General features: G+C 39.4%; 2 protein-coding genes across 22 annotated transcripts in view; one reads left to right on the top strand and one right to left on the bottom strand.

Annotated features, from left to right (window-relative positions):
• GTF2F2 (general transcription factor IIF subunit 2) overlaps positions 1-16,528 on the top strand; it is a 162,171-nt gene extending 145,643 nt beyond the window's left edge. Inside the window, exons 8-9 of one of the 2 annotated variants that reach the window (XR_014022614.1) lie at positions 4,584-5,037; positions 9,726-16,528. Coding sequence is in view for 1 of the 2 variants with exons in the window: in XM_081298916.1 (XP_081155042.1) it covers positions 9,726-9,845 (120 nt within the window). In the remaining variant the exon portion in view is untranslated. The remainder of the gene's footprint in view (positions 1-4,583; positions 5,038-9,725) is intronic. The other variant, XM_081298916.1, reaches the window with a different exon arrangement.
• KCTD4 (potassium channel tetramerization domain containing 4) overlaps positions 1-23,696 on the bottom strand; it is a 128,445-nt gene that overhangs the window by 67,122 nt on the left and 37,627 nt on the right. For 4 of the 20 annotated variants that reach the window (XM_081298754.1, XM_081298747.1, XM_081298755.1 and 1 more), the window contains one exon: positions 23,382-23,454. The exons of 14 other annotated variants lie outside the window; for them this stretch is intronic. The gene's annotated coding sequence lies outside the window, so the exon portion shown is untranslated. Of the gene's footprint in view, positions 1-1,454; positions 1,520-5,755; positions 8,842-23,381; positions 23,455-23,696 lie in introns of those variants that run through there. 2 more of the 20 variants (XM_081298761.1, XM_081298752.1) reach the window with 2 other exon arrangements.

The following is a 23,696-nucleotide window of genomic DNA, read 5'->3' as shown; positions in this document are numbered from 1 at the left end:
TATTTTGAACGATACTACTAAAACTAAAAAGACAACCAGTCTCCTAGCAGAGCATATTAATTAATGACAGCCCTTTTTGATATATCTATTTTAAAAACTAATTATTTGCTAACTTATGAAGTAGAGTCTTAATTAAAAATGTTAGGATATGAAATGTCATACTAAAATAAATTATTAACTGTTGAAATTTAAACACATTTATGAAATTTTAATACTTTCCTTTAGAATAGAAGACTCTAATAATTACTAGCTCTACTACCAAATTAATTATAACTTAACGTTTTCCCTTTTAATTTCCTATATGGTTTATTTCAGTTGTTTTCTTTTTTCTTTGCCTCAATTTTTGAATGAGGGAAAATTTGAAGTGAATTTTGTAGCATACTCACTTAACTCAAGATTTTACATAAATATTAACTAATTTGCTGAAAAATTTCTGTTGGTAAGATACACCTACAGCCTCCCTTGCTTGCCATTTAATTTTCAATAATATTTTCAAATAGAAAAATAATACTATGCCATTGATATTTTTTGGTTGTTTGTACATTCAAAACTATTCTTCACACCAAACCTACTAATAATGAAACAGTTGCCATGGTTCTAAATGCAAATATTTATTTACATTTAAAAATGAATTTATTGTTTGCTTCTTTATCTGTTAAGACTTGGATACCTTTCTGTATGTTTGTGTATATATGTATATATTTTTTTTCTTGTTTCTTCCAGTTGTAAGCCATTATAAGTCCCAGCCTTGGAATACCTTATAATATCCCAGAATAAGCTATAGTCAGTATGCAAATAAACTAGTGCAGTTTAGAAATATTAATATTAAATATTAACCAACATTAGAGACATGAGCATTTCTCCTATCAAAAGTAAAAATATATAGGTATATACTATTATGGGTCTGTGAATTGGTTGGTATTCCTTCAGTTGCAAGAAACAGAAACCCAAATTCAAAATATAAATAGAACCTGGCCTGGTGGCACATACCTATAAGCCCAGCAACTTCCCAAAGAAAGTAAACTTTGTCTGAAATATTCAAACATTTGCCAAAGCTAAACAGAAAAGGTATTGCTAATAAGATGATCTACAAACATTAATGCAAACATTTTTTTCTCAAGGTTTGGATTAGGGTCGGCCAGGGCTTCTGCTTGACCATTTCATTACCCATCTGTCTGTTTTTTGGAATTTCAAAGGAAGAAATGAAGCCAGTGGGACCCTGGGAGGAAGATAGGACAGGGTCTAGCAGAGAAGAGGAAGTAAAACCAGAAGGAAAGGAGAAAAATGAAGGCATAGTCTATGTTCCAAAGTAATTCCTAGCATCACCTTCTCTTCCTGTGAACAGTTTTTTTCCTATCTTAAGTAGTGAAAACATCTGTTGCCTTCTTTCACAGTTTATTTCTAATGTGTAGTTTATTTTTAATGAAAGAATTTCATCCCTTGGAGCCACTTACAGCTTCATCTGTAAGTCTTCTCTTCTGTTGACATCTCAGAAGATTCACCCAAAAATCATATAAAGCTGAAATGACATTTTGAAATTATCATAGAACCAATAAATGCTTGGATCACTTTATGAAAGCATATAGTATATTTTCCATTGGGGAATCTTTCTGCAGTCTTTGGTATAGATTTGCATATTGCAAATATGCACCCAGCTTGGTTTAACTTTTTTGGAAGATATTGTAACTAGAAGCCTAGTAGGCTTACCTAAAGCTTTAGTAGTTTTGATAAATTCCCTGTCAAAGATATGTTTTTAATCAAATTCTAGAAATTTAGATATAGCTGATTTATTTTATAAATTGTATTTATATTGCTAGGTGTATTGCTTATCACCAAAATACCTGATAAAATGAAATGGAACATAAATCTTCCATTTGGTGGGCAGAGCAGGAGAGGAAGAGATAGGAGAAATGGGAGGAAGGGAAGGAAGGAGAGCAGAGAGACTAAAATAGTAGTTTCCTAGGCTTTGTGGCTCTGTATAGGTTTGCCTTGGTCTTGTGAGGAAACCAGGAAGTTTGGTCTGTGAATTTCTGACTTTGGGGCTATCACAGTTTTATTTTGACCCACAAATGCAAAGCTCAACCTAATTCCTTGACCTTTTTGGTCAAGTATGTGCTTTGCTGTTTCCTTCCATAGGTACTGTGATGTTTTACTCTCTCTCTGCTTTCAGACTTGCTGTAAATTCTCTCCCACACATGCCTGCCACATCCCTTTGAAGAATTGTTGGGCCTGAGCCAGTTTATTCAGATCATGTGCTGCAGCATGGCACATACTCTTTAATAAGAAATACCCCAATCCCATGACATAAAAGTCTGCTTAGTTCTAGAATTCTTGTTTAAAATAAAGATGGTTAGACAAAAATTAAATTGAAAAGTCAAGTCAGTCATGTTTAGAATGTGTAAGAGGAGTAGAACTAGTTTCTCTTGCTCTCTGCACAAAATTGCCTTGCAGTTCAAATGATCAAATTTCTTGCCTCAAGGAACCTGGCATGTCAACCAGGCTGGGTCAAAGTGCTCCCATGGTCCCCTGCACTCCTGACTTTATTACACCTGCCTGCTTGTACATCTTTATCTGCACCCTTATCCTAAGTTGTAAATTCTATAAGGCAGAGAGGACTGACAAAGCACCACTTCACCTGGCACACTTTAGGTGTTGGAATAAATATCTGAGTAAATATGTGAAGAAGAAAAAAAATGAAAAATGAGATTACCAATTGATTTTCTTTTTTAAAATATTTCCATTGTAAATGGACACAAAATCTTTATTTTATGTATTTATTTATTTTTATGTGGTGCTGAGGATCAAACCCAGTGCCTCATACGTGCTGGGAAAGCACTCTATCACTGAGGTACAACCTCAGTCCTACCAATTAAATTTCAATCCTGATAGAATCTTTAAAATCTCCTTGTCTTATTTTAGTACCATAATACAGCTTTTAGTAATACATGTCATCCACATACAGGTAATACTGTTTAATCAGTCAACTTTTATTTCTCAAACTATACTTACCTCTTGACTTAAAAGAACTAAAAGTTCTCATGGCTTATTCCTCTGGACCTTCTTAGTGCTCCCCACTCATCACCACCCTCTCACAAACAGTCCTCTCAACTGCCTTGTCACTCTTGAGCATACTCATACTCTGTTCACTCTGAATAAGTACACTGAGTCTGTGTGATGTGCTGGAGGCGCTGTAGTAGAGCACACGGTTTGAAAGGTGAGAGAGAAGCATGTAACAAAGGAGTAGAATATAGTATAATAAGAGCTATCATTGAAGTGTATGCAGTGGGAAGTATAAATCCAAGGGTGGGGCTGTTAGGGAAAGTTCCTCTGAGAAAATGACATTTGAGCCTAATCTCAAAGGATAAGAGGATTCAGATTCCATCGAAGGGGATGGGCAATACAGGGAAGGGGAGCTGCATGCATATCCAGAAACTGGAGGTATATGCACAGTGGAGTATCAGAAGAGGACCCCAAAAGGAAAGGCAGATTTGAATGGATGCCTGTAAAAGAATGTCTTTGAAACACTATGGAGGAATTATCTACTCTCACTGTTCTGTATCCATGTCTTCCTCCCTTCAGGGATTTTGTCTCCCTTTTCCCTTATCATCACTACTACTTTCTCTGCTGTTGCTTTGTGCCTCTTCTCTTGCCAAACTAATTCATTTGGTTAGAGTAAAATAATCTCCAGTTGTGGTTTGAAACATCCTAAAAAATCCAAAACTTTTCTTTTTTAATTTTTTTTTCCAGAAAGTTGGAAACTACCCCCTTTTCCCAGATCTGCATGGTTGGCCCTTGTGATCATAATCCTGTTTCATTGCTTGACAAGTCTACTGGCTACTTATTATCACAAGGAAGAAAGAGAGGGGACATCTTTGTGTATAAAAGTTATCCCATATATTAGACTAAATTACCAGAATGAGAGTGCACTGAATGTGAAAGCAACTGCATTTATACACTGAAGATTTTCTTGATATTTGTGTTTACCTCTTTATAGGCTTTTCACTTTCTGTGTCTAGATTATAAATAGGCACACGACATGAAATCAAGAGAGCTTCTTTTTTCTTTAAAGCTATCAGGCAATTGTTCTTTTCATTTTTGACCATTGCACTGCATCCACAGTTGTATGATTGTTTGTGCAACAGGATCTTAGCCAATCTCACAATAAACCATTCTTAGGAATTTTACAAAGATGTCATTCTTGGCACTTAAACTGAGAATCTATTGTGCCTCACCCATAATTTTCCATTTATGAATCCAGTTTAATTAGAAAATAGTTGATGAACAGTGTCTCCTTTTTTAAATGTAATTTGAAGTAGCAGATGGCAGACATGCACATTACCTGGGTGTCTCAATCCTTTATGCTTACTCATTCGCATGGGTCCTTCAGTGAAGCCAACTGTAGAAGGTGTGGGAGGCAGGCAAGCTGTGCCGGGGGAACCCTGGGCTCATTTGGTTCATTGCTGCCACCTGCTGGGGCCTGGCTGCTGGTAGGGAAAGGCTGCCCAAGACAGCTAAGCCATCAGAGCCTTCCTGCTAAGCAACATGTGTGTGGTTCCATTGCTGATCATTTATTATATTTCTAGATGACAGTGTACTGCCGCAGTCTTGGCTGGGCACAAGATCACGAGCCACTCACAGCTTTGTAGATTCAAACAGCAATTCTTTATTCCCGAACTCACACCGGCCTCTACACACGTTCTGGGGGAAATCCCAGTTCTGCTGCCGCCCAATTCACCTACTCCACGAGGCTTTTTTCCAAATACTTTCTGAATCTCATGAGAACTCAACGGGAACTCAAGCAGCAGGAACGCCCTATTTTCCCAGCAGCAATAATCTTCAACATCCAACTTCCCTAAAACCCATATTGTCTTAAACTGGGAACACCTTAAACTTGTCTTAAACCGGCAACACCCTAAACCCAAGGAGCGGGATACTTCCTCAAACCTGCAGGATACACCCTAATCCTGGATCCACCCTGGTCCTTGAGCAGAGTCACCTTTCTCAAACACACATGCAATGTCACAGCGAATTTCCAAGGCAAGTCCATTTAACATGGGGTACGCTGGCAAGGAAATTTCGATGCGTCATTCCTACTTGGCAGTGGCCCTCAGCAGTGTACTAACTGAAAGAACTTTATGAATTGTACAGCATTACACCAATCAGTGTAAAATGGCATTAGGTTATGTTGGTAACACACAGTATTAAGTAGGGGTGAGACTGAGAACTAAGCAACCCACCAAAGATTCAAGCGTCCTGGAGTATCAGAACTGGAAGAACCCTTAAAGGAGATATAGTGGACCTTTAATGTAATTAAATGAGGGACTTGTTAAAGTGCAGATTCCTGGGCCCAAAATAGTGCTTACATAAGCTTCCCATATGATTCCGATGCAGGTGATCTCATACCATATGTGAGAAGCTGCCACTAGAGCTTCTTGGCCATTTCTCTAATTAGTGCCTCGTTTCAGTTAATTTTTTAAAATTACATTTTCCATCAATGGGATGAGTCATCTCAATACTGTAACAGGTTCTTAGAAGCATACACACAAAAATTATTGTTGGATGGGTTTTTTAAAAAATCACTTTTAAATAATTAATTTTTATTTCTCCATAAGAAGGAAATATTGCAGTTTATATTGGTCAGTTTACAGTGGAATGCTTACACCTTGGGTACTGACAAGCAAAGGTGAGGGTTTAGTATTACATTATGTGTCCATTGAATTTTCAGGGACCTAAATACCATAATATGGACTCTTACCTTTGGAAGAGCCAGGTACACAAAGCTGCAGCCCCCATGGTTTTAGTTTGTCTCATTATCACTTCTCACCCTGTCTTGGCAAGCTTGACCAACTTACATGTAATAATTAACACAAATAGTGGGGCTGGGGTTGTGGCTCAGCGGTAGAGCACTCGTCTAGCATGTGCGCACCCTGGGTTCGATCCTCAGCACCACATAAAAATAAAGGTACTGTGTCCAACTACAACTAAAAAATAAATATTTAAAAATAATAATAATAATTAACACAAATAGTAACTTTCCTTTCAACACAGGAAAAATAAGTAGTCTGGTATGCAAGTCTGAGAACCTACCTTAAAACTGAGAATTCTAAGGACATGTCAAGGAAAGTAAACTATAAGCCAATATCCCTGATGAACTTAGATGCAGAAATGCTTAATAAAATATTAGCAAATGAGGAGCTGGGGTTTGGCTCAGTGGTAAAAGTGCTTGCCTGGCATGTGTGAGGATTGGGTTCGATCCTCAGCACCGCATATAGATAAATGAACAAAGGCCCATCAAAATAAAAAATTTAAAAAAATATTAGCAAATGGTGTTCAACACCATATTAAGAAGATTGTAAATCACATCCATGTTGATTTTATTCCAGAGATGCAAGGATGGTAGGATGGTTTTTTAATATATGCAAATTAATAAATGTAATTGATCTCAAATAGAATTAAGAATTACAATTACAATTAATAAATGTAATTGATCTCATAAATAGAATTAAGAACAAAAATCACTTTGTCATCTCAGTAGATGCAAAGAAGGCCTTCGAAAAAATTTAGCACCCATTCATGATAAAAACAATGAAGAAACCTATATCAGGAAGGCTATATATGAAAAGTCCAAATCCAACCTCAGAGTGAATGGTGAAAACTGAAAGCATTTTCTTGGAAATCTGCACCAAGACAAGGATGTCAACTCTCACCACTCCTATATAATATTATGCTAGAAATTCTAGCCAGAGCAAGTAGGCAAGAAAAGGAAATAAAAGTTATAAAAACAGGAAAGGAAGAAGTCAAATTATCACTATTTGCAGATATGATCCTATACTTAGAAGACCCAAAAAATTCCCATCAAAAGACTGCTGTAGTTAATAAATTCAGCAAAGTAGCAGCTTACAAAATCAACACACAAAAATTAGTAGCTTTCCTATATACCAACAATGAATCTGCTGAGGAAGAAGTCAGGAAAACAGTTCCATTCACAATAGCCTCAAAAAATACAAAATACTTAGAATAAATCTAACCAAGGAGGTAAAAGACCTCTACAATGAAAACAGTATAACATTGAAGAAAGAAACTGAAGACCTCATAAGATAGAAAGACCTCTCATGTTCATGAATATGCAGAATTAATATTATTAAAATGGCCATACTGCCAAAAACAATCTGTAGATTCAGTGCAATTCCCATCAAACTACCAGTGACAGGGGCTGGGGTTGTAGCTCAGTGGTGGAGCATTTGCCTTGCACACGTGAGGCACTGGGTTCAATCCTCAACACCACATGAAAATAAATAAATAAAATAAAGATATTGTGCCCGTCTACAACTAAAAATATGTGTATTTAAAAAAATACTAGTGACATTCTTCACAAAACTAGAAAAAAAGAGTCCTCAAATTCATTTGGAGGAGTAAAATATCCAATATAATTTTAGGTCAAAAAAGCCATGCTGGGGGCTGGGGTTGTGGCTCAGCAGTAAAGTGTTTGCCTAGCACGCTTGAGGCCCTGGGTTTGATCCTCAGCACCACATAAAAATAGATAAATAAAATTTAAAAAAGGTATTATGTCCAACTACAACTAAAAAATAAATATTTTTTTAAAAAGCCATGCTGGAAGCATCACAATATCTGATTTCCAATTATACTACAGAGTTATAGTAATAAAAGTTGCATGGTTCTGGCATTAAAATAGACACAAAGGCCAGTGGTACAGAACAGAAGACACAGGGACAAACCCACACATCTACAGTCATCTGATCCTTGACAAAGGTGCCAAAAACATACATTGGACAAAAGACTGCCTTTTCAACAAATGGTAATGGGAAAACTAGTTATCCATTTATAGAATAATGAAACCAGAATCTTAACTCTCTCCTTGCACAAAATTCAACTCAAAGTGGATCAAAGACCTAAGGAATTAGATCAGAAACTATGAATTCCTAGAAGAAAACATAGGGTCAACACTCCAGCATATAGGCACAGGCAGTGATTTTCTTAGTAGGATCCTTAAAGCTCAAGAGATAATGCCAAGCATTAATATATGGGATGGCATCAAATTGAAAAGCTTCTGCACAGTGAAGAAAACAATTTGGAATATAAAGTGAGAATCAACCTACAGAATGGGAGAAAATATTTGCTACCTACTCTTATGGATTAATATCTAGAATATATAAAAAACTCAAAAGACTAAGTAACCCAATTAATAAATGAGCAAATGAATTAAACAGACACTTCCAAAAGAAGAAATACAAGTGGCCAAAATATATGAAAAATGTCCAATATCATTAGCAATTAGGGAAATACAAGTCAAAACTGCACCGAAATTTTGTCTCACCACTCAGAATGGCAAGAATACAAATAATAATAAATTCTGGAGAGGAAAGTCATCATACTGTAGCAACACGTGTACCATGTTTTTTACGTATATTTGGGGGGGTTGTGGATGGACACAACACTTTTATTTTTATGTGATGCTGAGGATTAAATCCAGTGCTTCATGCATGCTAGGCAAGCTCTCTACTACTGAACTACAACCCCAGACCTATACCCATGTTTTTAGCCAGTAGCTAAACTCTGGAACCAGCATAGGTGTCCATCAATGGATGGATGGATAATGTGGTATATATACACAATGGAGTTTTATTCAGCCATAAAGAAAAATAAAATTATGTCATTTGCAGAAATTATTAATAATATATTAATAATAAGTGAAATAAGCCAAACTCAGGTGGTCAAGGGTCATATGTTCTCTCTTGGAGGGAAGATGGAGAGGAAAAAGGAAAAGAAGGACAAAAGGGTTGTAGGGATCTCATGAAAATCAAAGGAAGATAAGTAGAGGAAAGGGACCAGAAAGTGAGAGGCAGGGAGGGAGAGGGGAGGTGCTGGGGAGTGATATTGGCCAAATTATATTGCTATATTGTGTGCATATACAAATAAATAACAATAAATCCCACCATTATTACAATTATAATGCACCTATAAAAATGTGGAAAAAGGAAAGAAAACTTTAAAAAATACTTGTTAAATAATAAATAAAATACTTTTACCAAAAATCTTGTGTGGATAAGATAAAAATATAAAAAAGATCTGAGAATTCTAAATATCTGTCACATGTTTGCTTCATTGAATATTATCTTTCTATTCCAAAAATGCTTGTTATTTTTGATATATGCTCCTGCTTCCAAAACTACTGATTCCAATCTGACTGTAAACTGAGACCTTGAAGCCATTGACCTCCCGGGCAAATTACACTTGATGTATTAGGTCATGTTAATAAATCCTGAGCACCAATAATTTCCAGTGTATTTTCCTCTAGACATATTTATTTTTCCTTTTAAGTTTTCAAATTGTTGCTTTTAGGACGTTCAGCCCCTTTGATGCAAATGACATATATTTAATGAGGTGTTATATATCATAGGTGTAGAATCAAAAGGCAAGCTGGGCATGGTGGCACATGCAGCAGCTCTGAGGCGGGTCAAACCTTGAGACTCTGTCTCTAAATAAAATATTAAAAAGGGCTGGGGATGTGGCTAAGTGGTTAAGAATCCCTGAGTTCAATCCATGGTACCAAGAAAAAAGAGAAAAGGCAGTTTATTTAATCTCTTTATAAAGAAATCTTGAGCTTTTATTAGCTTTATAATTTTTATTACTCATAAATGTGCTTTGACATTTTTGTTTTCTGTCTTTATATCTCATCTTTGAAGTTTTTTCTTTCTTTTTTTTAGGGATATCTTAAGGACATCTTGAAAGAAATTGGAATTCAGAATGTAAAAGGGATCCACAAAAATACGTGGGAGCTGAAGCCAGAGTACAGGCATTATCAAGGAGAAGAGAAGAGTGACTGAGAGGCCTTGTAGCCAGAATGCTGATGGAACAGCTGAGTGGTGATGCTAACCAACAGCTCTGTTACCAGGAAGCTTGAGCATCCTGTGTTAAAAGGAGTAAAATGATTGGTACTTTAGTTTCTTTTAGTAAATTTTTTAAATCTGTAATTCTATAAAATTTCTTAAAGTGTTTTTTGAAAAGGGACAAATTTATTTATAGACTTGTATTAAACTTGTAAATTCATGGTGGGGATAGGGGTTAGGGATTAAGAGGGTTTTTCATTTTAAAATGTTAAGATTTGGAAATGTTTGCTAAATGAAGACTTTGTCCTTGCTGCCTCTCTGAGAAACTAAAGTAACTCAGGTCCAAAGTGAATGATATACAAGGAAAAAAGGTCAACTACAGAAATCATTAAAAGGAATAAATAACCAAAGCTTCTTTTTTCTGAACTTGTTCAAAAATGAAGTTGCCTTTTTAAAAAAAAGTGATCATATTTCATGTTCATTGGTACATTAATAAAAGACATTCAGTTCATAGTAGAATGGCAATTTTTATCATTAGCTTATTTTATTCTAGTGATATTGATAAGCAGAATGAACAAAATCATTGTCAAGTCATGTGTCTTTTGTTTGCTTTTAAAATAAGTAAAAACTGAATACCTGTCAAAAATTTTAAGATTTATCTTCTTCAGGCAGATTATAAACTTTCCAAAGTCTGGCTTTGCCTGCAGAATTTCACTGCCCATTCAGCAGGTACATATTGACTTCACCTGGCAAGTAACACTGCCAACTAAAGGAGGGTTGTGGTGGTGCAATGGAGACCGAAAAGGTTAGTGTCAGTTCCTAGAGCGTGAAAATGTTTCTTTTATCTTTCTCTTTAATATTTAAATGAGCAATACAAGTACATGATAAAATTTTTCTGACATAAAATGTTGTATATTAGGCAATCCAAAATCATACCCACAAACAAAACCACCCAAAAAAAGGAGTTTTAGCAAACTAAGCACAGTGAAAAGTTGTTTAAAACATGAATTCATTTTGTCATTTAGGATATTTGCAATCAAAAAGTGGCAAATGCCAAAATTTTAAGAAAATATTACATCATTACAGCAAGGAGATAGCTCTCCATTGAGAGAAATAATGTTCTGTATGATTTGCTTTTAGCAGCAGAACAACAGAATTCTGAAGTGGAGTGCCACTGTACTAAGAAAATTTTTATCTTTGCATTCCCACCATAAAATACAACTGTGATTAAGGAGGGTGGTCTCATTCCTTACCCCACTTCAGTTGTCATATCCTACCTTGTTCTGGTGCAGGAGGCAGATATGGTATGCCCATTACCTCCTCTGCTGATGACTGGAAGCCCAGTCATCGAAAGCTCTCAGATAAAGGTATTGCTCTATAGAAATGAGAATTCTGGGTACCTGCCATGTGCATGGTGTATTACATAGGATGTATCTTCCCACAAAACTTGCCCTTTTTTGCTGTGTGATACTGTCCTGAAACACAGAAAATGTCTCCTCTGTATTTGTTTTGCTTTAGTTAGGACAGTCTCGCCAAATTGAACTTGGTAGCAGTTCCATTCAAGTTTCTGGGGCACAGCTGTGTCTTATTTGAAACTGTGCTTTGTTGTTGTTGTTGTTTTTTAATATTTATTTTTAGGTGTAGTTGGACACAACACAGTGCCTTTATTTTTATGTGGTGCTGAGGATCGCACCCGGGTCCCGCCCGTGCTAGGCGGGTGCTCTACCGCTGAGCCACAATTCCAGCTCAGGTATTTTTTATAAAACTGCTTTCTTTAGCTTCTCATAGTTGCTTTTTACCTCATCATACCTGATTGCATCTGCTTGGGTCTCTAAAACATCAGTTATTTCTTCAGTAGAATAATTGATCTAGATGGTAGACTAGTGCCAGTCCTCATTCATTTTTTGGATTGAACCCACTGCTCTACCATTTCTTTCTTTCTTTCCTTCCTTCCTTCCCTCCCTCCCTCCCTCCCTCCCTCCCTCCCTCCCTTCCTTCCTTCCTTCCTTCCTCCCTTCCCTCCCTCCCTAAGTTGCTCAAGATGGCATCAAACTGGGGATCCTCCTGCCTCAGCCTCCCACATGGCTGGGATCACAGTTATGCACCACTGCTCCCAAATCCTTTATTCTTCCATTTCAGGACTCTCTTGCTCTGACAAACATGCTTTCAACAGCTAAAACTCAAGAAGTAGGAACCCTAAACTCATAAAAAAGTACTGTGAGATTCAGAGAGAAAAAGGCTGATAATAAAATGTCACATCAGAAGAGTACAGGAAGGCCATATTTCATAGATGAACCTCAACTTCTGCACTTGCTTAGGAGATGTTTTAACTGACAGAATAATATTAAGATTTGGTTGCTGGACATTAGAAAGATTTCAATTGCATGTTACTACAGTAACTTACAAAATGGTGTAAATTTAAAAAGAGGACAGATTTTGCTCTGTTTTATCATGAGCAAGCTCTGAAGGATTTCAGCAGTTCTTAATGGTCTGTGAACAGATTTTTCTTGAAGCTTATTTTCTTTATTGGTACGTATCAGTGAAATAATAGTAAACACTTATCAGGCCCTCTGTGCCTAGTAGTGAGTTAAATGCTCCAAAATATTATATTGTTTAATCCTTCAAGATTATGCCGAGGCATAGGTAATGTCCATTTTATGGAACCATTTCCTGCCTAATATCTCTAGAATGTTGGTCCCCCTTTGTAGGAATCCTACCCATGGGGCAAAATCAGAGTGTGTTTTTCCAAATTCTCTCCCCATCACCTCATTTCACCTCCAAATAAAAAAAAAAATGGAGCTGATCCAAGAGAGTTTCGAAGAAGGATCTTAACCTTTGGTATCCCTAATTGAATTCAGACACCAAATCTCATACCCACAGGATGAAGACTGCCCTTAAATTCAGGATCCTTTTGCTAAAGTTTAAATCTCTGTTCCACTTCAAGTGGAGGGTGGGATGAGAATGGACCCAGTATGACAGCCCTCTGAGTGGAGGTTGCTGGTGGAGAGTGTTCAGAGGGGTACTGGACTGAGCTGCCAGATGCTCAGATGGCACCGGCTCACTCCACTTTGTTTCACAGGATGCTGCCCTGTTTTCTCTAGCATTCCTACAGGAGTCTGGGAAATAGTGAGATTTGAATTTGACTTTTGAATTCTGCTTTCTTTCTAACACAAGTCTAGAGCAGGTTCCTGAAGCCTAATGAAAGCATTTGGATAAGGTGTTTTTAAAAAAAAGGATCGGAGGTCACTTTCTTCACACACACACACACACACACACACACACACACACACACCCGCCTTTGCTTTGAGTCAGGGTCTAACTAACTGCTCAGGCTGACTATAAACTTGCAGTCCTCCTGCTTCAGCCTCTCAAGAGGGACAGAGGTCATTTTAACCATACTCCTAGTTTTTCCTCCTCCCTTTCCTTTGAGTATGTGTCATCATCCATAATGTTTGTTATAAAAACAAATCAGGGCTTTTATCTGATTGTTAGAACCCATATAAACTAATAGGACTATTCAGATGCTTTAGGTTCCAATTTAAACTGTATTATTTTACGTCATTTAATCTTAAGTTTTAGGGCTTTTAAGAATTATTTTCTTGTGGGCTGGGGTTATGGCTCAGTGGTAGCATGCTCACCTAGCATGCATGAGCCACTGAGTTCGATCCTCAACACCACATTAAAAAAAATAAAATAGGACTGGGATTGTGGCTCAGCAGTAAAGCGCTCACCTAGCACGGGCAAGACCCGGGTTCAATCCTCAGCACCACATAAAAATAAAGGCATTGTGTTGTGTCCATCTACATCTAAAAAATAAATATTTAAAAAAAAATAAAGAATTATGTTCTTAAAGTGTACCATATCTTAAAATGTTGAAATGTGTATTTAAATTGTCTTAAGAGAATGAATTTTTTATTGTGCTGTGGATCTATAAATTCAGCAAGAGTATGTTACTAAGCTAAAAACCATAATCTGGGGTGGTCATGAAACACAATGGCTGTTTATAATTTGGCAGGTATTAGTAAATGTGAACATGTCCCATGCACACACAAAGGAGTTTACAGGGCTGGTCCTCTTGACATTTAAGCCTTGCTTCTGATTACCATTCTGTTGTCTCTTCTTCAACAAAGCCTATTTTAAGCTACTTTGCCAACTCATTAATTCTTACCACAACGGTTTAGCATGGGCTCTCTTCTCCTTGTTTTTTAGATATGAATCCTGCAACACCGAGAGGTTGAAGAACTTGTCCAGGGTTATACTGTAGCGAGGGGCAGAGACTGATTCATATTCAGTGTGGCCACCATTGGTGTGTTGGGTAGTGAGCACACACTGCATAGAGCCCAGAGCAGTAATTCACCTTCCCAGACCCTCTCCTCACTCGTAGGGAGCAGTCTCAAGAGTTATGTTTCTTCAACAAAGAGTTGCTTCTGGATGATGCCTCAATTGTTCCACCTTAAAGGTTCAGTTTCCAGTTCCTACTCAGTTTGTGGAGTTTCCTGCTTGTAGAATGATGTTCTTTTTTTGTTGTAGACTCCACATGAGGAGATATTTCTCAAGAATGATTACCAGTGGCCAATGTATTTTATTTACTTATATCCTAGACCACCAGTGATTCCTCAGTGCCAGGCTCATGAGAAAGTTTCTGGTGTGGTTAGTCACAGTTGGTGGTCCTTGCCTTGGCTCAAAGAGCACCAAGGAAGTCCCTCATCTTTAGACTCCAAAGTAGCAGGGATATAGAGATGAACAAATAAGATAGGTCCTTGCCTTCAGGGACTTATGATATTGAATAAGACTTGGAAACAGATACATGGCAACATAGATTATTAAATACGTGAAAGAATGTTTTAAGAGCTAACTGGATTCAAAGCCCATGACTTAGAGGAAGTTGCTTACTCTCTGTGCTTCAGTTTCAGTATTGTAAAATATGGCTAATTGGGTGTTTGGAGGAACAGGAAAGCTTCTTAGAGGATTTAATGTCTGGGTTGGGTTTTGAAAGAGTCTAGAAATTAAGAATCAGCAAGCAGGAATTACAGGGAAAAAAAGTTTAAGGGCATCAGAATAACCTTCCTATATGAGATGGGTGAAGTGAGAGCCCACACATACTTTTAGTTTACTGGCAGATACAGGAGAATAGTAAAAAATTGTGGACAGACAAGTTGAGCCCTGACTCAATATGATGCAAGAATTTAAGGGTCAGGCCAAGTGGAGCTGAGACAGGAGGATTGTAAATTCAAAGTCAGCCTCAGCAACTTAGCAAGATGCTGTCTTAAAAAAAAAACTGAACAAAAAAGAACTTGGGGTCAGCAAATCTCACCTGTGCCCAAGTGGAATGGGTAAAGAGCTCTTTACCTAGACAGTCCTGCACTTCTTAAGCTGTGCACACAGATGCCTGCTGATGCCAGCAGCTTGGTTACACCCTTATTTGCAGCAGACTTTTTCACCTTGACTCATCCCTGCCTGATTCATTCCTGAATACATTTCTTCACTGTGATTCAATTAGAGCTGAAGTCGAGATCTACCTGAGAGAATTATTAGAGGTTTGAAGTGTCAATCACTTGCCCTCCACCAGAGCAAGCTCTGATTAATGAAGATAACTTGGGGAGCACAAGCAAAATGGGATTGAGTAATAAACATTTTTATTGGAGGCCCAGTCACTCCTAGTTCTGCTGGAAAGCCTAGCTAGGAGCTGAGGCCAGAGTTGAGAGAGCCCCTTATCTTAGTTTCTAGAGATGACTAGAAAAAGTCACTGACTGGTCACCTGTAGGTAGTTGGTCTGACCTAACACTTGTAGTGAAAAGCTGGACAGCTGAACTTCCCAGCAATGGCACATCCTAGGGTGCTCATCCCTGGGGGAGTGAACACAGGGGTTCAAAGACAGTACACACAGAATGGGAGGAGATGGACAGAGCTGTTAAGGAATCATTAATTTGATGTAAATAGAAGATGGGCTTTGTACAAGGCACAAATGATTGAGTGGTAGCAGGCCACCAAATGAGTTTTTACTCAAGACCCATTTTAAATCAACCTGCTGCCACCTAGATTTCCCTTTAGACCACAAATGACCCCACATCCACCCCTAAGACACAGCTGAGATGTTAGTGAGCATTCACTCGGCCATATGTTCAGAGAACACCTGTCCAGTGTGGACCTCCAAAGAAGACACTAGGGCATGTCTCTGCTGATGAGGCCTTCAGAAGTAAATGATGATCTCTCACCAATGATGCCAAAAGGGAGACTTAAAATTTCAATATAGAGAACATAGTTGTAAAACACATTAAAAGATTTGTATCCCAACTATATAAAGATCTTTTAAAACACAGTAACAAAACATACAATCCAGTTTTAAAATGGGCAATAAATGTAAACATCTTTTATAAAGAAGAGATGGATGGTGAGTAGCTTATAAAAAGCTGTTTGACTTTATTGGTCATTAGAGAAATGCAAATTAAAATCAACATAATGCCTGACAGAATATCTAAAACAAGAATATATAAAAATAAATATATTTGTGTATATATATATATATGTGTGTGTGTGTGTGTGTGTATGTATGTATATATATAAAATTTAACTGGAGGTTTAACCCAGGGATGGATGCTTTTCTACTGAGCTACATTCCCAGCCCTTTTTACTTTGAGCCAAGATCTTGCTAAGGGCCTCACTAAAGTTGCTGAGACTGTCCTCAAAACAATTACAGGCATGTGCCACTGCACCCAATCAAAATGGGTAAAACCTTAGAAACCTAATAGAATCAAGTGCTGAGGAGTATGTAGAGCAACTAGAACTCTCATACATTGTTTGTGGACATGCAAAATGATGCAAGTTCTTTAGAAAACAGTTGGGCATTTTCTTATAAACAACACCAAACAACCCAGCAGTCCCATTCTCAGGAGTTTACCCAGGAGAAATGAAGGTGTTTCGGTGCATAAAAACCTATTCATAAATGTTTATGACAACTTTAATCCTAATCAGAAACTGGAAACCGCCCAGATGTGCTCCATCTGTGACTAAATAAAACCAATTGTGGTGTAGTCATACAGCAGAATTCTACTCAGCAATGAAAGCCAGGGCTTTAGTTATACGACTTGGACCAGTCCCCAGTGCATTCTGCCAACTGAATGAAGCTAGGCTCACATGGTTACATACTGTGTGTTCCCACTTACATGACATTCTAGAGAAGGCAAGCTACAGGGATAAAAATACATCAGTATTTACCTGGTGTTGGGGTATATGTAAAAAGACAGGCAAGAGAAACTTGGAGGAGATGAAAATCCTGATTGTGGTGATGATTATATGGTGTAAGTTAAGACAATCTACACATTTTATTGTTTTGGGGTTTTGTTTTTGGTATTGGAGGGTTGAACCTTACTGTTTTTATTTTTTGAGATAGGTTTCATTGAGTTGCCAAAGCTGGCCTCAAACTTGGGATCCTCCTGCCTTAGCCTCCTGAATCTAATCTATGCAATTTAAAAGTGAATTTTACTTCATAGTAAATATATCACAGCCAGTCACAGTGGCATTCATTGGGAGGTTGAGGCAGGAGGATCCCAAATCTGTCTCAAAATTAAAGAAATCAAAAAGGGCTGGGGATGTAACTCTGTGGTAGATCACTTGCCTAGCATGCACAAGTTTCTGAGTTTGATCCCCAGTACCACAAAAAAATAAAGAAGGGAAAAAAACTGGAAGCAAGTGTCCATTAACATGGAAAGGCTAAACAACTCTGGCCTGTGGTCTGTTATGTAATGTCTACAACATTTAAAAAGAATTAACTAGGGCTGGGGATACAGCTCAGTTGGAGGAGTGCTTTCATCACATGCATAAGGCCCAGGGTTCACTCCCCAGCACCACACACACACACACACACACACACACACACACACAGAATAAGTTACTTCAGTGTGTACTAATTTGGAAATAATTCCATATGGTTAAATATAAAAAGCAAGTTTCAAAACAATATTAATAGTGAAGTCCTTTTTATAATAGTAAAAACAAAACATCTATTTCTACATGAGCATCTATGCATACAAACACACAGAAAGAAGTCAAGAAATATACCAGGCTTACTTGTGAAGAAGAGACTGGAGTAGGAGGCAAGACAGGGGAATTTCTCTTTATTTGTGAAATACATACCTTTGTGTGTGTATAAATAAAAAATTCCTGCCCAAGGAGAACATGCCTTTAATGAAGTAAATGAACTTCTTAAGGCTCCTCCAAAAACTACATCCAGCCCCATTTTCTACCCCACCAGGCTTTTAGGATTAGAACATATCTGAAATCCTGCCATCAAGGAAGGATGGTTCCTTAGAAGACTAAATGTGGGTGAGGGAGATGGACGTGGTCCATCTGACATTTAGTGATGGCCTCCTGAGCTCCACATATCCCAGGAATCTATAAATGGCTCCTGTCAAGAAAAGTTGTGAGAGAAGCCTATAGGTTCTTTTTACAGTGTTGCTGCTCTGAACTGGCCCGCTCTGTGGCCTTGAAAACTCCCTCGAGGGTTACTGTTGGTAAATTCCATCTCACAAAGGGAAGAAAGTTCTGGTTCATACAGCAGAGGCCACAAAAAACCATCAATAGAGTGAGGCATTATATGCCCAGAGTAAATATGGGATATGAGTGTCCCTGAGGGAGGAGGAAACTCATCTCTCCTTTAATGTTTTGCCAAACATTTGAGAAAGTAATCTTGAGTAAATACTGAGCTGCTGCAGGAGGGAAAGAAGAGATCTGTGGGGTTTAAAGCAGAGAAAACCCAAGGCAAGTTTCTGATCCTGTCACAACGGAACTGTGAAAGGCTAAAACTTGAGCTCAAGCTGATACAGCTTTTGCTAAATTGCTAGCCCACGACATCCTGTGAACAAGGAACCTTCTTCCCACGGGAGCCAGGGATCTGAGAGGAGGAGGAGGGCGAGTGCCAGCCTTGCCGTAAACTCCAGCAGAAGACTTCGTCACAGGAAGGCGGGATTGCTGCACGCACATTGAAGGAAGGACCAGGCGGCAAGAGGATTTTCCTGTTCAAGTGCAGCGTTTGGAGGGAGTGAGTCATTCCTCACCAAGCTTTCTGTCCTTTTTGAAAATAAAACTCTTCATCACCTTCAGATGGCAACTGGCAAGTGGAGCCTTAGCAGCGTCAGCCAGCCAGCTCTGAAATCACATTGACAACCACCCACACCCAGGTTCACACGAAAGCCCCACAAGCCTTCGCCTGTGAGCTTATTAGTCAATTGAATCAATCTCGCAGGTGGGTTTCTCCTGTTGCATATGTTGGTGTTGCAAAAGGATACCAAGCAATCAGCTGCTGAAGAACAGAGAAGAAAAACAGGATCTTTTTGTTTGCTTTTTGTGTCAGGGTCTTTCTATGTTGCCCATACTGGCCCTGAACCCTGAGCTCGAACAATCCCACCTCAGTCTCCTGAGTAGCTATGACTATAGGCATGTGCCAATCATTGGGTTTCTCCCCTGTTCCCTTGCTGGGAATGGAACCCAGGGCCTTGCACATGCAAAGCATGCACTCTACTAATGAGCTACATCCCCAGCCAATGGGATTATATCAAATGAGTTCTTTAAAAAGAGAACTTCTTAGTTGGGCTCAATTGGTTGAGTTCCTCCTGAAAAAATTGTGTGTGTGTGTGTGTGTGTGTGTGTGTGTGTGTGTGTGTGTTTGTTTCAGGGCTAAAGTATCACATACACTAAAAAAGAAGCCAAGACATTAGCATTTCACATTCTCAATATATGTGCTGAGAGCACTTGTGCTGGTTGTTTTTAGATATTAATTGTCACCAGTAACAGGATGAAGAAGTTTCCTGGTTTAGGAGAAGTAATTGGAGAAGCTAGAAAACAGAAAAGGGTGTCTTGTACTGGGTAGGAGGTTTGCACAGATAATCTTTGACATCCCTCAGAGTTTTAAGATTCTAAACCATGGGCCTGGCTGGAAAAAGAGTTTGCTGTATTGTCTTCTCACAGAGCAGGGGCCATCTGTGACACACAGGCTCAATTTTACACATCAACATTCCTCTGTGATCAAGAGGCAGGCACCAGATAGGCACATGTGTTCTAGGAAATGGTTGTTCCCTGCATGGCATCACTGCCCCCTTCTGCAGGCCTACATGCTGCTGTGCCCTTTTGAATCCCCCCTGAAATTCTTGTCTCTTATCACCTAATGGTCTCTGCTGTTGGCCTGCCTCTGTGCAGCCGCTACATCCTGCACTCTGCAGATTGACTTCCTTGACTCCACGAAGCCTGTGTTCCCCCGTAACTCAGTGTGTACTTCGATTTGCCTTGACAGGGTGCCAACTCCGTCCTCAATTTCACGTGACTTCGGTTCAACTCATTCACAGCTGAGTACAGGTTCTCATTCAGGGTCCCATCTCCAGATCTTCTACAACAATGTGCTGCCCATCTGGGTTTAGGTGTTCACCCCAATCTGATTATTGGGGAAATAGGAGGGTACAGAGACAGAAACCCCATCTAGCAGTGGTAGGAAGGGTTCCCGTGGAAGGAGTTGTGTCTAGCTGAGCACTCCAGGTGACTCAGCTGCTCGGGAGTGCACACCTGGAAATGGGACACTCCTAGGGTCATTGCATTCTGCTCTGGTAAGAGTCTGACTAGTTCTGCAACTAAGGAGACAGAGCACCGGGGAAAGGACTCACTGTGGATCCCAAGTAATGAAATTATGGGGAGGAGGCCCTTCCGGTTCTAGAAGTCCTGATTCCTATGGAAACATAAAAGAACAGCAAATGCAACCAGTAGAGAGTAGCTGATATATAAATTCCACCCTATAAAGGAGTTATCTGTTGGATGCATATAACAAAAAAGCCTAAATTTCAGTGAGAAACCACAGTAATGCACCATTGATACACACTATTAGCAGAAATTTCAATTATTCGACCCACATTTCTGACAAGACTGAGGTACTGCTTGCATTCACACATGGCTGATGTGCACTGACAGCGTTTTCAGGATCTCAAAAAATTGACCACTGTTTCTACAGACCAGAGGCAGAGGCACTGTGTTCACACCACACCACCTGCTGGTTGAGCTGGGGCCCAGATGCTCTCACCAGAATTCTCTGACCCACCCAGACATCAGAGTCATGGGAGTAAGGATGGGGAGAAGTGCACACTGCCAGGCACTGAGAGTAACTGGGACACATCTTTTGGGATGGGTCCCCAGCTCTCTTTTCTATAAAGCTCCACAGATATTTCTGGTGATCCGTCAGGACTAAAAACAGTAGAACTTTTTATTTTCAACTGGAAAACATAAAAAAAGCTGTTTTGTTGGCTGTGTTTTCCTGGCCACGACCAGCTTGTAGGAAAGTACAAGGCTTTCCTGAGAAAGCACAATGGCATCCCACCTAGTCCACATCACACCACACCCCACCCTGAGAATTCCAGAATGAACCCACACCCACAGCGTGAACCTGGATGCCTTAACGGGCTTCCCTGTTGTCATCTGGAAACCAAGATGAGAACAGGTGCTCCTGGGCTTGTGATAGGGTCACATCCAGATTAAACCCATCACCAGCTGAAAATACTGCTAAGTAAAAAAGACATGTAACCAAAGCCGAGCGTGGTGGCACCTGCCTGTAATCCCAGTGACTCAAGAGGCTGAGACAAGTGGACCTCGAGTTTAAAGACAGCCCCAGCAACTTAGCAAGACCCCAAGCAACTCAGTGAGAACCTGCCTCTAAATAAAATATGAAAAAGGTCTGGGTATGTGGCTCAGTGGTAAAATACTCCTGGGTTCAATCCCCAGCACACACACAAAAAAAAGTCATGTAATCCACCTAATCTACTGAACTTCATAGCATAGCTTAACACCGCAGAGTGTCGACCCTCTGCCCTCATGAGTGTGTGACTGACTGCCACCGCCCAGCACCATACTGCATATCACTAGCCCAGGGAAAGATTCCAACTCAAAATTCAACCGATGATTTCTGCTAAGTGTGCACTGTTTTCATGCCATCGTAAAGTATAACGAATTTCTAGGCCCAGCCAACATAATTCAGGACCATCCTTTACCCATTCCCAATGATGCCTGGGGAGGTATGTGAGAAGAGTGTTAAGTGGTTTCACTCTGTGCTGCCACACAGATGTTCAGTAAATGTTTATTGTGGAGTCTACTTTCAGAGCTTCTGTCAAGGGAATCTGCAGCTCATACCTGTCATTTCTAGCCACTTCACAGGAGATTGTCAAAAAGCCATTAACAGGGGTAAAAAGCCAAGGACCATGGAAATCTGATAATGATTTGTGGCGATTGTCTTTCTCAAACAGACCAAATAGTAAATCCTGCTTAGGATTTACACAGGTAAATATTGACTGGCTACTACGGTGGGTCCTTGCTAACTGGTTCACAGCCCTGTGAGTTCAGGGGCTCCATGGCTAGGTTTCCTCTGTCCCCTCATTTAAGGCCACCAGAGCCACCAACCCAATTCTGTCAGCCCCTGCCCAACCAGACTTGGTACCCCCACCTCTTGTGTTTTCTTGATTATGTTCCTCTGTGGTTTGAATTCCATAGGAAACATGAAGAGGAGAAAGTATGTGTCGCCCCAGTGTATGTGACAGTCCTTCAAAACACTGGTTCAGTCAGTTGGGATTATAGGTCCCATGGTCCCTTCTTCCATAGTATCTACTTGAGTTTCCTTGCCTTTCAAGGTCTGACTTCTGCATCTGAGGAGATAGTAGGAGTATTGGGAGTGAGCGGAGCACATGCCCCTACATGGTCACTCCTAGGAAGGTGGGCACTTCCAGAAATGACCATTAGATCCTCTGCACTTTGGGGTTCATGTCAGAAAAAAAAAATATATATATATATATATATATATATTTGATGCTCAGAGTTCTCCTTCCCATGTATGTGCCTTAGCATGACACTAAACTGGTGAGTCCCTCACCTCATAGGACCACAAGGACTCTAGGCACATTTTGTTGTGGTCCAACAGATGGTGTCTGTCCTAATCCACTCAGCTGCTATGACAAAGTGCCATAGCCTGGGTGGCTTATAAACAACAAGTTTCTTAAAGTCCACAATTTAGGCACCACCATGGTTGGTCATGATGAGGTTCTTCTAAATTTGTGAACTGCATATTTCTCTTTGTGCCCTCAGATTGGGGAAAAGGGCAAGAGAGCAATCTGGGGTCCTTTCATAAGACTCCACCCTCATAACCTTATCTTCCAAAGCCCCATCTCCTTATATCACCTTGGGTATAAGGATTGCAACATGAATTTGGGGGCAATACAAACTGTGACTTTGTGTCAGTGGGTTTCTCATATAGGAACTTATTCTGTTTTTCTTATTTTTTTATGGTGAATAAACCTTATTTTGAAAACAACTATTTGCTGCCTTCCATCCTCAGCTGAAATGCGTGCACATCTCTGTTATTTTTCAAAGTAGAGGCTACACCTACACAGAATCTACTTTTGGGCTTGAAAGAAGGTGGTTAATGCCACAGCTCACGAAGACTGACTTGCCAATTTAACTTAAATTGGGTTGAATAGCAATTCTAGCACTGGAGCTAAAATCATCTAGACTGACCTTGAGCTTGGATGGTGAAGAATGGCATCATACAGGTGAGAAGGAACAGCAGGAATAGCCAGGGGCTGTCTTTCTAAGCATCATTTTCAGATATCTGACAAAAGGATTTTTAGAAGCTTCATTCGTCAGACTTAAAGGAGCTTCATCTAGTTTTTTTGGCACCTGCCACTTTTCCCTCCCTTGGCTCCGGGATTCTTGATAATGGGTGAAGAAAGAGCTCTTTCTAGACTTGGGAGGGATGCACTAAACCAAGAATGAGTGATTACCATAAGGCTTCTGACTGTTTGTGTCAATGGAAGCCTGGGGGTCTCACAA

Source organism: Spermophilus citellus (genome assembly GCF_964194105.1).
Source record: "Spermophilus citellus genome assembly, chromosome: 1".
Lineage (NCBI taxonomy): Eukaryota > Metazoa > Chordata > Mammalia > Rodentia > Sciuridae > Spermophilus > Spermophilus citellus.
This window is presented reverse-complemented; position numbering and strand designations above follow the sequence as displayed.